At 37.7% G+C, this 14542-nt stretch overlaps 2 protein-coding genes across 2 annotated transcripts; both read right to left on the minus strand.

The window, feature by feature from the left end:
• Window positions 1–2648: 2648 nt before the first annotated feature.
• On the minus strand, window positions 2649–8791 carry LOC103949642 (K(+) efflux antiporter 6). Its single transcript, XM_009360750.3, has 20 exons — window positions 8317–8791; window positions 7976–8019; window positions 7678–7736; window positions 7493–7571; window positions 7348–7409; window positions 7179–7254; window positions 6987–7061; window positions 6679–6750; window positions 6429–6512; window positions 6025–6093; window positions 5820–5897; window positions 5605–5693; window positions 5114–5210; window positions 4975–5028; window positions 4385–4480; window positions 3899–4087; window positions 3726–3803; window positions 3534–3578; window positions 3237–3326; window positions 2649–3119 (listed from the first exon to the last, which is right to left on the minus strand). The coding sequence occupies exons 1-20, from the start codon at window positions 8585–8587 to the stop codon at window positions 3036–3038; spliced, it is 1791 nt and encodes a 596-aa protein (XP_009359025.1). The 5' UTR covers window positions 8588–8791; the 3' UTR covers window positions 2649–3035.
• Window positions 8792–11170: 2379 nt separating this feature from the next.
• On the minus strand, window positions 11171–14542 carry LOC103949641 (histone deacetylase 2). Its single transcript, XM_009360748.3, has 13 exons — window positions 14247–14542; window positions 14112–14167; window positions 13627–13744; window positions 13470–13532; window positions 13249–13317; window positions 12979–13145; window positions 12797–12861; window positions 12663–12709; window positions 12477–12521; window positions 12334–12384; window positions 12096–12182; window positions 11854–11941; window positions 11171–11596 (listed from the first exon to the last, which is right to left on the minus strand). The coding sequence occupies exons 1-13, from the start codon at window positions 14490–14492 to the stop codon at window positions 11496–11498; spliced, it is 1203 nt and encodes a 400-aa protein (XP_009359023.2). The 5' UTR covers window positions 14493–14542; the 3' UTR covers window positions 11171–11495.

The following is a 14542-nucleotide window of genomic DNA, read 5'->3' on the forward strand; positions in this document are numbered from 1 at the left end:
TCTAAAATTTTAGTTGAAATATTCTTCCTTTATATTTTATATTGTTTTATGGTTATGTACCTATTTGCATCCCTTATAAAGCATGGTGTGATGGTTATGTACCTATTTGCATCTCTTATGTTTAGTGTTCAAAAACACAAAAAAGAAAAAAAAAATTACATAAAAATATGCCCATGAGGTATTTGAACTAGTTGGAGCTGTATAGATAAAAAAGTGTGAGAATACTTCAGCTAAGAACTCAATTTAGTTAATTGGTGCAACTTCAAATATATATACTATATACAAGTAAAACAAAATTGTAAATGGTGTGGGAATACAGATTACAATTCAAGGACTTCCGGCGCCGCCAACACCACCACCACGAGGCAGCTGAATATACATTCTGGTGGTGGCCTCGAGCTCATTTCGGGTCCAACTTGATCTGCTATCTTCTTCTTCCTCATCTGATTCACTTGTAGCAGCTTCGGCTTCAACACCGCCGTCATCTTCTACATCTTCACGCATGAAGACCTTGGGATGCGGGAATTCTGAAAAAAAATTGTCGAATATAGGGGCTTCCGGTTTGATGACCGCACACCATTTCCCCAACCAAGAAAGAAGAGTAAATAATTAATAGTAGATTAGAAAGAAGCAAAATGCTAATTAAGTAGACTCTCTCAATAGTGGATTTATCCGTGTACTTTTCGTCACCTTATCTTTTTGACACAATTTTCGTGCTAATATTATGAAGAATTGCGCCAAAAAGATGGGTTGGCGTATTGTACATAAAGAGTCACACTATTGAGAGTCTCCTTAACATTTCTCAAGAAAAAGCATTATCAATAAGTTTTAGGGAAGTGTTATTGGTACTCCAAAAATCTCATTCTACACTCCTTACAAGTATATTTTTCTTTCATAATATAGAAAGTTTGGAGTATGGAATGAGATTTTTGGAGTGCTAATAACAATTCCTTATGTTTTGTACAAAAACACTTTAAAAAGTTGTATACATCTGTATCACACATTCAGGCCAACTTATCCATATATATTTATTCTCACATGAGAAATAATAAGATTAAGAACAAGGATATCTGAGATAAAGTAAGAGCAACGTAATTGAAGATAAGATGAGAGAAAATCAGTTAAGGTGATTTGGACACATGAACCAAAGACTTACAAATGTTGCAGTTAGAAGATGCGACTAAGAAACGAAGGCTCAAGGAAAAAAGGTAGGGGAAAACTTAGAAATAGACTTTAAGAGCAAATATAGAATACTTAACAGAATAGTTGACGCAAAACTGAGCACAGTAGCATCCTAATGTTCATAAAGTCAACCCACTAAGGGTGTGTTTGTTTGGCCTCATTAAATGGGACTGGACTGGACAGGACCACATTTCCATGTTTGATAGGTGTTGGGACTAAGTTAAGTGGGACTAAAGGGGACTCGTGTGGACTAAAGGCCTCCTTAAAGGTTCTTAGCGAGGTACTCCCCAAACCATGGGACTCGCTAAGACCGGCTTCTTCCTCCTCCTTGCGAGCCCCTTTGTGAGTTCTGGGCTTCTTAATTTTGGATTTCGATGGGATTTAATTAAGATTTGCAGACTATCCCTAGCAAGCTGCTTCGCTTCGCCATGGTCATCATCCTCTAAAATCTTGAATCTCATATTTCCCACCACCAACATCAACCACAAAAAAATCCCCCATCTCATATTTCCCACCACCAACCATCACCTGCAAAAAATCCCCAATCTCAAATTTCCTGCCGCCATCACCGCCATGGACGAGACATCCGAAAAGCTCCAGAACCTCAAGTCGCTGAATTCTCTGCTGCTCAAGGAAACCAAGGACCGCCAGCAGCAGGTGGAGTCGCTGGTGCAGGGCAAGGCAGATTTGAAGTCCGAGCTGAGTTGGTTCCGCCGTGGAGATTGAGCCGCTTGTGAGCAAGTTTAGTGAGTAGAGCAAGGAAAATGTTGGGTTAGAGTTGGAGAAGAGTGTTTGTGGTGTTTTTGTTCTGACCCAGATGGAGCTAATGATGTGAGATAAAGTTTGAGATTGAGAGGGCGATGAGTAGAGAGATGGTGAAATTGTGAAGTTAATGAGGGTAGTAGAGCAGCTTGCTGGTGGACTCGAGATCGAGAAGGGAAGCTGAGAGAGAGATTATGTGAAGAAATTAATAATAAATTAATTTCGACAATAAACTACAGTATTATTTTCATTATCCTACCAAACGCTTCACTAAGTTAGTCCAGCTTAGTTTAGTCTAAGCCAGTCCAACTTAATCCCTGAAGCTAATCTAGTCCAAGACGGTCTGATGCAACAAATGCTTCCTAAGTGACATAAAGCTGATTATTTTTGTCACAAACAATCGTACCCTAGTAATTATTTAGGTCTTTTCACTCTTAAAAACAAGAGGAGACTACATAGTTTCATGCTTATGTGGGTTCAACTAATCACATATTCAGACAACCTAGTCATTAGAAGATGAGAGCGATACACACATGCTTGTATACAAACAGTGACGAGTCAAAAATTCCACCGGTCAACGTAATATATCGATGGTGGTTTACCAGTGCTTGTATCAAGGTCACATGTCGACACCTATGAAAATCGAAATTGCAGAAGGAAAGAGACCCCATTTAATTTAGTGTGTGTGTGCAATTAGGCTTAGAGAAAGAAAGCAGGTATGATATACATATTACTTGATGTATCCAAAATTCTACACTTGCCAGAGAGGGAAGGGGAAAAAAAATTACAAGAAAAAATTATGTTACAATTCCAAAAGAATTACGTAACTGGGAAAGAATGAATATTATAAAGGTAGAGCATCATGCGTTTCTTCTTTCAGCAGTTAGTCTCTTTACTGTTCTTCCATTACTGAGGCTCGATTTGAACCGTTGGCTTGGGCCGGTAACGTGAACGGAAAATTACTCCGGAGTAGACTTGTATGAGAAGTAAAGATAATAGTTAACTCCTTCAACTCCACTCCCCAAATGTGGCTGGAGTAAAACATTTTGGATAAGCCGGAGATTGCCTTTACAGTTTACTTTATACAGAGATCACGAATCATGTGATTCTCGGACCATCAAAATAACGCGTTGTTTGCCACTTTCTGAGCGAAGGTTTTCTCCTTTAAACCCAATCTGAAGTCGATAAACATATGTAAGAGACATCAAGATAAAGATGTAATGCGAGCGTGGAATTGTTGATTTCAATCAAGTTGTATGGAACCATTTCTAAAATTGAGTTTAAGTCAATACCTCAACAGCACCATCGGGAGGGAACCATCTTAAAAGCACACCAAGATGCACTAAACCAGGAATTAGCTTGAATAGAAAAGGAGTGGTCACCTACAACAGATTTCAGAAAATATTTGCGTCATAAAACTAGTATACGAGATGTGATCAATATCCATGACCAGGTTCACACATATAATGCTCGGGTGATCTGAATTTTTTTTTCATCAACAAAATCACATGCATTAGGGCAAAAAAGGAGAGCTAGGTAGATAAGTAAAAAAACCACATTATAACACTGAACAGAGAGAATTTTTATACCAGACTAAGTGCTGTAGTTCCAAGAAGCAGCAGATATAATTTCCCCTGAAAATGGTCAAAGTTTCAGCAAACTAGCTCATAATTATCCTGCTATTGTGCTAGAAGATTGAGGTTAAAGATCCAAAGAACACGGCCAGTGGTGTACCGTGAGCCTTAAGTATCATCATAAGCTACTTCAATAGTAGCACTAACCTCAACAAGATGGAGATTAGAGGCGCGACTTAGAAGAACAAAAGCAAATTCGCCTATCTGTGCCAGAGAAATTCCAACCTACACAATTACAAATACAAGAATTCATTAAATGTCAAACAACTAAATTACTAGAAAGAGGCAATATGAAAAGGTGACTTCCAAATCAAACTTACAAGAAATGATGCTTTGTTGTTGTAACCAAATCCCTTGACAACCATGGTGATAATAATTGTTTTTATGATGATTACTAATATAACAGATGCTAGTAATATATCGACGTGGTTCCAAAGAAATTGAACATGGATTAGCATCCCGATGCTGGCAAGAAAAAGCGCAGCAAAAAGGTTGCGAATGGGTTCAATCTGCAAAAAGCAACAAACTTCAGTGCTGCTATCTTACTATCAAGGAACTTCAACATTATCAGTAACAATTTTTCATCCACATATGGACCACAAAAGTAACCGCATAATGATTGTGATACTGCCGGTTGTACTCTTTGTTATGCCAGAATAACTTATATGTATAATGCATCTCAAAAATCAGAAAATCAAATTGGCATGGGGATTGAAGGAAGTTCACTTTCCAGATAAACATGGAAGATCGGTTGAGCAATTGAAGTACCTGTTACTAATCATACAGTATAAAGTATATAGCCTTACTTGTTCTAGTGTATGTTGTGCAAGATCAGTTGTTGATATCATCACTCCCGCAGCGAAGGAACCCAGTTCCAGACTTAGTCCCAGCTTATCACTACACTGAAATTGTAAAAGCAAATAGACTACAGTGGCATGACTAGAACCTGACATGCATGTCAGGCAACTCAAGCATTCAACTATCTTTACATCATTTAAATAAACTCATAAGATGCACAAGGACCCTATTAACCAGATGCTGAGGGTCTAAGCATACATGGTGTGATGGACAAAATTTATAAACATGACTCATGAGACACAGTAGGACTAGGACATGTTGACCAATTTAAGGATGTTTTGGGTGCAAAAATTAGTAGCTGAAAATTATTCTTAGGTCATCAATCAATCCGACTTGTTATAGCTAAGATTAAGTACAACACCAGATGTAATGCTCCTAATGCATTAGAAAAGCAACTTGTAAAAAGGGAAAACAACCATAAAGTGTAATAAAAGAAACACTAATGAATATGATTCTATAGCAAACAGAACAAGAGAAATGAGAAGCTCGGTAAGATGGAGCAAGGTTCCAGACAAATAAACCGAGAAGGAAAACATACCCAGGCAACAAGCAAGCAGAAAGCGACTGATGCCAATTGGTAGAGTTCATTGGTCTGCAAAGATGACATTTATAATTAAAGAAAAATGTAGCTTACAGACAATTAGCAATTTTCTGGGACAAAGAAAAGGAAATGGTACCTGTGAAGATAAACTTATCATCAGTTTAAGTAACCAAGGAACACAAGTACGAGATGAAATAGAAAGAACAGCCAAAAATGTAATCAACGTCACCATCCTGTTTAAAAGAAGAATTAAGATGTGATAAACAAATAATCAGTGTATGGATTTGTCACTCGTTAAGTAATTTCATAGAAAAAACAAGAAAGATTGTAAATATCTTCAGAACCTCATCTTCAATCATATAAAATTAATATGATAACAGAGCTACCAGCCAGTTCACTTTTTTATAAACTATAAGATTCATAAACTAAAAAAAGTGGCCCAACCCATTTATATAGAAATCATAATGGGTGACAGCAGTGGCCATGTATGCCTTCAGGAGATTTAACATCAAGCTAGAACATGTAATATATACTACCACACATATCAAGTGAAAATGATACGTTGGTTTTCAAGATTGTTCCACAAGGAAAAGGAACAAACACAATTAAAAGAAAATGCAAACTCACAGCTTAGCCATAGACATCACTCCTTGAAGAATACCCGAAGTCCCACCCAAAACTGGAAGCAAAGCAAACAGCAAACCCACAGCACAATCCTGCAAGCAAAATCTTCTCAACACATATTTAGAAGATTGATAAATCAGTGCTAAAATGCAGAAATTCAACACTCGAAAAGGAAACCGAAAGTACATCAAAGGAATGTGTATATAAAACCAACAAACCTGCAGAATAAGGGTGCCAATGGTGACTTGGCCATGAAGGGCATTAGTGGAGTTCTTTTCCATCAAAAATTTCAACACCTAGGCCAAAAGAAAAATAATGTGACCTGTGAATACTATGCATAAAAAAAATGGTTAAATAGGAGTGAAAGTAGGTGCAAAGCTGTGTGGATGTGGATGTGCATGAGGTAGGTTTATGGTAATTTACCACTGCTGTTGAAGACATAGAAAGGAACACACCGACGAATATCCCCTCAGAAACTTTACCACCACATAACTGCAAACAGCATCCAATCAGAACTGCAGCATTGAGAATGAGAAACATCTATAACACAGTCTACATTAACAGAACATTTGGCTTAAAAATACTAATGTCGAGAAAATTTATCGGAAGTGCACACTTACATATACGAGATATAGTAGACTAATTACAAATTACTCATACGATTCAACATAGAAAGAATAAGAGTATCAAGATGCAGGAGAGGAGCATAAAAGAAGCGTATTCTAGTCCAACTTCATGTGGTATACATAAATGTATCACAGCTCTATGTTCTAGTTTTGAATGGATTTTTCAATAGCCAGAAATCCTGTAGAAATTAGTAGACATACTGAGGCGGTAATACCACACAGGCACATAAATAGGAAGATTTGTAGCAGCCCTCCTGGAACAGCAACCGCTCGAACAACTCGAAGCTACAATAATGTAGGGGTGAATTTGATTAATTTTACTCGGTTATAAGCATATCAAAACTGCAGAGGGAGGGAGGGGGAGAGAGAAAGAACTGCAGAGAGAGAGAGAGAGTGAGTGAGAGAGAGAGAGAGAGAGAGAGAGAGTTGGAGAGAGGGAGAGAGAGTCTACCTTTGCTGTGGAGAACTCCAAACCCAGAGCAAAAAGAAGAAAGATTACCCCAAACTGAGCCACAGTTTCAACCTGCACCAAAAAACCAGAGCGAAAACGGATGTGAGATGTATAACTATCTTTCCATAAGAAGAATATATTAACAATCAAATAGAAAAAATCCTATCTCTAAGATAAAGCATTGTTTCTTTTATTATTTCATAACAGAGGCATACTTAAGATGCCTTACTGAAAACTTTTATTGTTCACTACAAGATTACAAATGAAGAATTTCTTCTTGGATAATAAAATTGTAGGGTAAAACATACTTGAACCATTTCACTGACGAAGTTGAAACCTCCAGGTCCAATAACGGATCCAGCTAGCAAATATCCACTAATAACCTGTCAAGTTTTAGTATCAAGGAAGCAGAATATGAACATTAACATCATAGCATTATATTTTCTCTATTAAGTTTGGAACTATATGAACATGCATATGTATGTGTGTATGTATCAGACCGGTTGTCCAGCGCAAGCAAAGGCAATGCCACCACAGGTTGCAGATACAATAACGACCACCAAATCCGATATTAATCTACAATACAACCAGTAGACGAGTTCAAATCAGCATTTTTGTTAAGCGAAGACCAATGAACTTAATGAAACTGTAACGAGCCAGTAAGTTTACCTCAAGTCTAGTTGCAGCACTGGATATTTTGATTTAAAATTCGATATTATGAAGACATTGTCCTAAAAATGTTAAAACAAAGTTACATTTAGGACCGTGAAGATAAATACCTGCAGCAATTATATTTTCCATGAAGAAATCTTACCTTACGATCAATCAGTGTTGGTGTATCTTCTCCTCTATTATCATTATCCAGATTGAAAACATCATGTAGTTGAAATGACCTATTTATTCCACAACAGAGTTAGTGAGAAACAGGCCATAATGGCTAGAATCAAGTGGTAAAGAATACATGAAAAATTGTACTGATTTCAAGTTAGAAGCATGTACTTTTCTTCTTTCGTCTCATTTTTCTTCGACTTTACTCTCGCAACTGTTTCCAGTACCGCCTGATCCACACAGAGATAGGTAAACAATGCAATTAGAAAGATTTACAACATATCACATTTGAGACCGAATCAAGTATGAATCAAAAGATTCAAAACATTAGATTGCACTATATTTTGCGCTAGCAACCCATGAATTACGATAAGAAATGGTTCGATGTAAAGGTTTCGAATTTCTTGAAGAACACCGAATCAGATCTTAAGAAATGGTTCAATGTTAGATAAATTAGTTTAGTATTCACCTGCTGGCCGGCGACGCTGTTGTTGAAACTTCCAGGATCAGTGGCTGCAAGTACAACGAGCAAAGGGAAACAATATAATTAATTTTAATTTAAGACTAAAACATGAATTAACTAACCATAACAACTGCATTTAACAAGTTAAGCATGATCTGATGGATTTTTAAGAATGAAATTTCACCACAACCAACTTTTCTAAAAAAATTTCTTATCTTTTCCTCTCAGCCAAACATAAATCCGAAGATCCTTCAAATTTCTTCTCTTTTCGTTTCGGGTTTCGACCTAAAACCCTAATTGAACCAAAATGCATAGAAAAGAGGAAGAACATCGGATCTACTACGAACCTTCGTTCTGGTCATTCTCTTTGAACTCATTCTCCAGAGCTTTGTCGATCATGTCAGCAAAGCTGCCTTCTTTGGGCTTGGAAAGCGAGACATTGGACTCGGTGGCGTTGGCGCTGAGGAGGAGATCTGAGTCTGTGACTGAGTCGTCAGCAGCAGCGAGCGGGTCAGCGAGCGAGAGTGAGAAAAGCAAATCTGAGCTGAGAAGGAGCAGAGCAAGGACGACAACGGCGAGGAAGCCGAGCGAGGAGGAGGACGAGCTTCTTCTCAACATTGCAGAAATGCAGCTGCGCGGCGGGGGCGGTTAACGACGGAAACCGCGAGGGTTGAAAAGCTTCACGAATGGGAAATCGCGATTGGCAGAGAGTGTAGAGAGAGAGGGGGGAGAGAGAGAGAGTGGGGACTAACCAGAGTTAGGGTGATGTGGTCAACATGGAGTCATAATCTCATAAATCTTGGAATTAATTAAACAAAATGGGTGGGGGGGATTCCGTCGTCGGTAGAAACTGTAAATCGTCCGGCTTGTGTGAGTTTTATACAACCGCCGGCGGGTCACCATAATTAATGTGTTTTATTTGGGGTCAGAAAGGCTAGTTTAGGGTAGAGGCGGGTGTAGTTTGGTTTGGTTCGGTTTAGAAATTCTGATAGTGAATTGCATCTCAAAGTTTTGTTGATTTTGTTTCAAAACATTTTAGAACTTATAAATTGTGTATTGAACAGTCACAATAGGCTAGCAATAATATGATTTAAATTCGTCTTTGGTGAGAATCGAACCTATGACCTCACTTACAAGTGAGGAGAAATACCACTAGACTGTAGTATAAGTGGCACAATAGCTTGTTTGTTAATCCTTAAATATAATTGAGAAAACTGAATTGAGGACGAATTAAAATTTCGTTAAGTTTTTGTAGTTCTTTAAATAGGTCAAACTAAAGTGCTTGTGATTTGATTCAATTGAGTGTAAATTTTAGTGTACAAATTGAATCAAAATCGCTCGAATTACCTAGGTATAGTCGATTTGAATTGTTTCAATGATATGTCCACACTTTTTTTTTTTTTTTTTGCCAAATCAGTGTTTGTGCATCCTAGTTCTTCTTCAATCCATACAATTGGATAGGAAATTGAACGCAAGATCGTGAACACTCTAACCGTTCGAGCTACAAGCGTCTTTTGTTTTGCCCATTTGAGTTGAGGTTGCCTCTTTTGCAAAACTAGTAACCCTAAATATAGTTTTAGCCAGAAAAGATACCAAAAATAAGCTTCATTTGATTTTCATTTTCTAGTATCCACCTTTATGAAATATTGGAAATGTCACACGAAAGTTTGATGATTTTGAACCAACCATGTTGTGCAAATGATACCGACCTATGAATGTATAATTTGTTGGGAAGAAAAATGGGGTTGGTATAGCATTTGAACATTATTGCACTTGAGTAGAATAATATGTCAAACCCAATATAATCGAATTAAAAATAATCACTACGGGATGGCTCAGTGGTTGTGGACGAATTTCAGGTCCATATTCCACACGATACTTCCAATGTTCGATTCTTGGTGTTGGTGAATCACACGATTGTGGACAGAGGGAGGCTAAAATGTCTCTATGTGTCTTCCTAGCTCTCAAAATAATGAATTGCTATGACGAAACTACCAACTGATCCCTTTTTAAGAAGACAAACATACTAAAAGTAATTTTTGCACACATTTTTTATTTTCAAGCACATCCATGTTTATTTTTAAATAGTTCAATCAAATAAAACAAATAAATAAGGATGTATAAAACGAGAAAAATAATTGGCGGAAATCATTTTCCAACACATTATCCATTATTTGGAAGAATGGGGTTTGGCTGTTGAAAAATCAGCAGTAGCTCCTGCTACTAGTGAATCACAGATGAACACGTGTCCAACTAATTAATTTTTTAATCACAACTTGACCACATGTCTACCCGTGATTCGCTAGCAGCAGCTGCTGATTTTTTCAGCAGCCAAGCTTTCTCCTATTTTGAAACGTGAAAGGCATATGTGATTGACCTCCAACTTGTTCAATGCCTTTGGCAATTTGTCACAACTCAAGAAAACGACGTAGTTTGATATCTAACACGCCAACATAATTCTTTTATGTTTGAGATGGACTTGTGGCCAACTTGCCACGCAAACCACTATTTCTTTTGACAATGAGGAAAGGCCACAAAAGGAGATAGGATCATCATTGGATCCTCATTTTGAGAATTATAGGGATCATTTAATCATGTATTTTCATCGTATATTGTGCAGTCATAAATTATTTTAAATTATATTATTTAAAATTGAACACAAACAGTACCTAATGAAAACTGATTGCATGATATACGATAAACAGACAAAATTAAAGAATCCCGAAAATCTTCACAAAGAAAATCTGACGAGGATCCTATCTCCACAAAAAACATCTCTTAATATATTTACCACCTGTCAAATTAAGGGCTTTCCCAATAATATAAGCTAAAAACTAATACACTCAACAATATATAGAAACGTAGACAGCATTTTATCGTAGTGATAAAAAACAATCATACCTATACCTATGCACCCTGATGCTTGGGTTCAACCCCACCGATCAGTAAAAATAATACGTACTTAGTTTTGTACGGCAACGTATTCTTTATAATGTCGTGTGATACTTTGATAATTTCACCATAGGCTAAAAGCATATCTCAACGTAAGTCCAGGCTTAAGCATCAGAGAACGGCAGTCGACGGCAGTCTTTTGACCTCATTTCGAGATTTCGTAGGAAATACCGATAAAGAAGGTTTGATACATACATAATGCATAACTATGAACCAAGTACCTGTAACCGTAAGGGGAAGAGAAGAAGAAGATCGAAATACCGCTAATTTTTTTCATTCACTGGATCGACATCTTAACTCAGATCTCGACCGGCCGCAGCTCAAAAGCTATACAGATATCCGGAGGAATGTGACAAGCCATTATGTCTCGGAGAGTAGAAGTAGCTTAGCGCACAACTGTATATTACAATGGATGGTGCTATCCACAAGCATTTTTACCTTCCATACCTACTTACCTACTGATATACACAGCTTTTGCTAAATATACATGCCTAGCTTATTTCAGATTAATACCTAATGTGCGAATCTGAACACCCGTGCCGCGGCCTCTTGATGGTGAATGATGAGGAGTACTTCATCTAATAGTGATGTTTTTACCCGTATCTATCAGGCTTTTCTTCGAGAGATTGGTTATCGAGTCTGCTATAACTCTTGCACTAGATTTCATGTAACCACCTGAAACACAAAAGGGCTGGATTAAAATTATGAAGAATGCCACAGTACCATGGCATGTGTCTGCGTAGAATTGTCATCCAATCGGCATGAGCAAGATTAACCAATAAACTAGTTATACTTTGAAAAGGTGGACAAATTCTTGTGCTAACGAACTTCTAATCATAATTAGCTATTGTAATGAACCGGGAAATCAGCAAAAGTTAAATATTTCATTTCTAGACTTCGGACATCTTTTTCGTAACAGAGGGAGAGAGCACCTGATGTGAGCATGACAATAGGAATGTTTCTGTCACGAGCAAACCTAAACACTTTCTCATCTCTATTAGTTATCCCATCAGGACTGACCTACAAATCAAGCCAACATGAACACACATCAACAAAGAACTGATGAAGAAAATCCGTGTACTTGCATTTCACGATTATGTGCCATATGTGGAACTGAAAAGAATGGAGGAAAGTGATATTATGTCTGATCAAAAAGATCAACGAATGATGATACCTTCAACTGGCCTAGAGGATCTCCATCTAGAATATCAGTTCCAGCATTGTAGACTATCAACTCAGGATCAAAACTACGCACAGCAACCTAGCATACACAAATACAGTTTTTATGTAGTTCTTTTCACATTCTTTTTTGAAGCAATAAGGTATACCGAATACTTAACCATAAACAGCTTATATTATTAGAACAGGAAATGAGAGGTCAAGCACATCTGGCGACAAAGTTAACCATATACCTCAAGAGCTTCATCTAATTTTCTCAAGTACTCATTTGTTGTCGTTCCACTCTGTTTAAATTCAAGAAAAAGGATTACACTACTGAAGTTCACAGTAGCAAACAACTATAATCTGATATGCAAGTGTAATAATAATGGCTCACCGCTACTGCAACCTTCTGATCAATGTATCTGCTTGCTTCATAATCCTACAGAAGATCAAATGAAGGTGGAATTAGACACTTGGTCTATGCTAGAGTCCTGCGTTCATAGTCCTTTACAGCAGTACAGCCAGCAACTTTGGTGCAAAAAGCTTGCATCTTAGAACATTAGAAGAGGAGGAAACTTACAAATGGATATATTCCAGGGTTGTACATATCCAGTATATAGACTCGACCTGTTCATACAAAACAATTATTAGAATTCCAGAAGAGAGTCAAGTCAAATGTTCAAATCCCCTATGAGGACCAAGAAGTAACCATACTGTCATTGGCAAAATCCGTCTCATGGCCATTTCCTTGATGTGCATCAAGATCAATAATCATCACCCTGTATCGACAGACAATGAAAGATCACATCCATACAGTTTTATTTTAAAAAAATACTAACTAAAATTTCAAAACCTCACTAATTCAACTATCACGCCAGCAGTCATAAAGTTAGTACCTTGATATATTTAACAGCTCAAAGGCAAAGTGTATGCAAAGAGAAATATCTGCATAAACACAGAATCCCCCTCCTTTCTCCCCAGAGCAGTGATGAAACCCTCCCCCAATATTGATGGCCCATCCTCGCTCTTTTGCAAGTTTTGCAGCCAAGACAGTCCCCCCGACCTGCAATAAAATATGAATGGCATAAAACCATATTGTTTGTTTTTCTTTTCCCTTCTCTCTCCAAATTACTGAAAAGCAAAACCTCAACGTGGGTGATACTTACCTGGTTGACAAATGGATAAAGAACTTTCTGCTGCACAAGGCAATTTGGGAATATGGCCACCGGAGGTACCTTAACCATCGTAACTCAAAGAAGTCACAATCTTCATAGCATAAAATGAAACAAGCCTCAGCCGGAATGATTAGTCCACGTCAGAGACACTCGGGAATATTTATACCAACTGAACCAAACCAAATTCGACTTGTAATCTATAGCATTATTACCTCAATTATCATAGCAACATTGGCACTTTTCTTTAGACTATTCAAGTATGCTTCTGAATGGACCTGTTCAAAGTTAACTACTAAGTAAAATCCAAATGCCAAAAAAACAATCACAAAGTAAAATACACAAACTAAATCAAAGAGACATATAAATTACCACTAGGAGATCATTCTTTGAAGCTTCCCGAGGCTCAACGACGCAGTTTTTATCCACAACATTATCCACCAACAGAAAACCACATATGCGACCCCACTTAGCCGAATCAAACGGGTGCCTAAATTGGTATGGAAGTAAGAAACTAATTAGGTTCCGTTTGAAATTGCTTTTAGAACTAAATGGGCTTCAGAAACTTCGCTTTTGGGACTGCTTTTGTAGGAAACACTTCTTCTCAAAAGTGATTCTGCTAGAAGCTACCGTAAAGATGTAAACATGTCGAATTATTTATTAAAATTCAAGTGCTTCTTGTAAAAGCAGGCGCTGCTCCAGACAAGCGCTTCCAAGGGATTTTCCAAGAAGCGCTCCCGAGTGCATTTTTATCAAGATAGCAAAAGTGCTTTCTAGAGAAGCATTTCCAAATGAATCCTACAATTCTAAAATTTCGAACTAAAAACAAACACAAGAACTACAAACTGATCACTCACAGTTTCTCGATGCCAAGAAACGAAATATCATACGCAGACGAGTAAATCAACGGCACCTGATCATTCACAAAAAAATCAGACTCCAATCCAAAGCACAAAATTCAAAATGCAGATCAAATCAACGTACAGATTTACCTTGGAGTTTGGGATGTCGAAGTACAGCTTGCTGGAGCGAACACGGCTGCGCCGCACGTCGGCTTCGTTTCCAGACGAGGAAGCGGACGACATCGTTTCAGACCGATTTCTCGCACGGCTGCGGCTGTAGCGGTAGAGAGCCTGAGAGAGTTTGACGGTGGCGGCGAATGTGATGACCAAAACGACGACTGGTTTGATTAGATTCCGAGTCGACTCGGTCCAAATCGGCACGACTGAGTTCTTCATGTTCGTGAACAGTTAAAAAATAAAAAGATTCGAATTGGATTAAATGGTAA

The sequence above is a fragment of a genome, unplaced genomic scaffold (genome assembly GCF_019419815.1).
Source record: "Pyrus x bretschneideri cultivar Hongxiangsu unplaced genomic scaffold, Pyrus_bretschneideri_v1 Contig28, whole genome shotgun sequence".
In the NCBI taxonomy this organism is placed as follows: Eukaryota; Viridiplantae; Streptophyta; class Magnoliopsida; order Rosales; family Rosaceae; genus Pyrus; species Pyrus x bretschneideri.

What these genes read in the sequence shown, in the direction of transcription:
- LOC103949641 (XM_009360748.3), bottom strand. Translation starts at nt 14,492, where the DNA reads ATGAAGAACTCAGTCGTGCCGATTTGGACCGAGTCGACTCGGAATCTA. An exon ending in GAGCTGTTAAATATATCAAG is followed by an intron (nt 12,862 to 12,978) that starts GTACTAACTTTA and finishes CTGTCGATACAG; the next exon opens with GGTGATGATTATTGATCTTG. An exon ending in ATCAGAAGGTTGCAGTAGCG is followed by an intron (nt 12,385 to 12,476) that starts GTGAGCCATTAT and finishes GAATTTAAACAG; the next exon opens with AGTGGAACGACAACAAATGA.
- LOC103949642 (XM_009360750.3), bottom strand. Translation starts at nt 8,587, where the DNA reads ATGTTGAGAAGAAGCTCGTCCTCCTCCTCGCTCGGCTTCCTCGCCGTT. An exon ending in AGAGAATGACCAGAACGAAG is followed by an intron (nt 8,020 to 8,316) that starts GTTCGTAGTAGA and finishes TTGTACTTGCAG; the next exon opens with CCACTGATCCTGGAAGTTTC. An exon ending in TCTGCTTGCTTGTTGCCTGG is followed by an intron (nt 4,481 to 4,974) that starts GTATGTTTTCCT and finishes TTACAATTTCAG; the next exon opens with TGTAGTGATAAGCTGGGACT.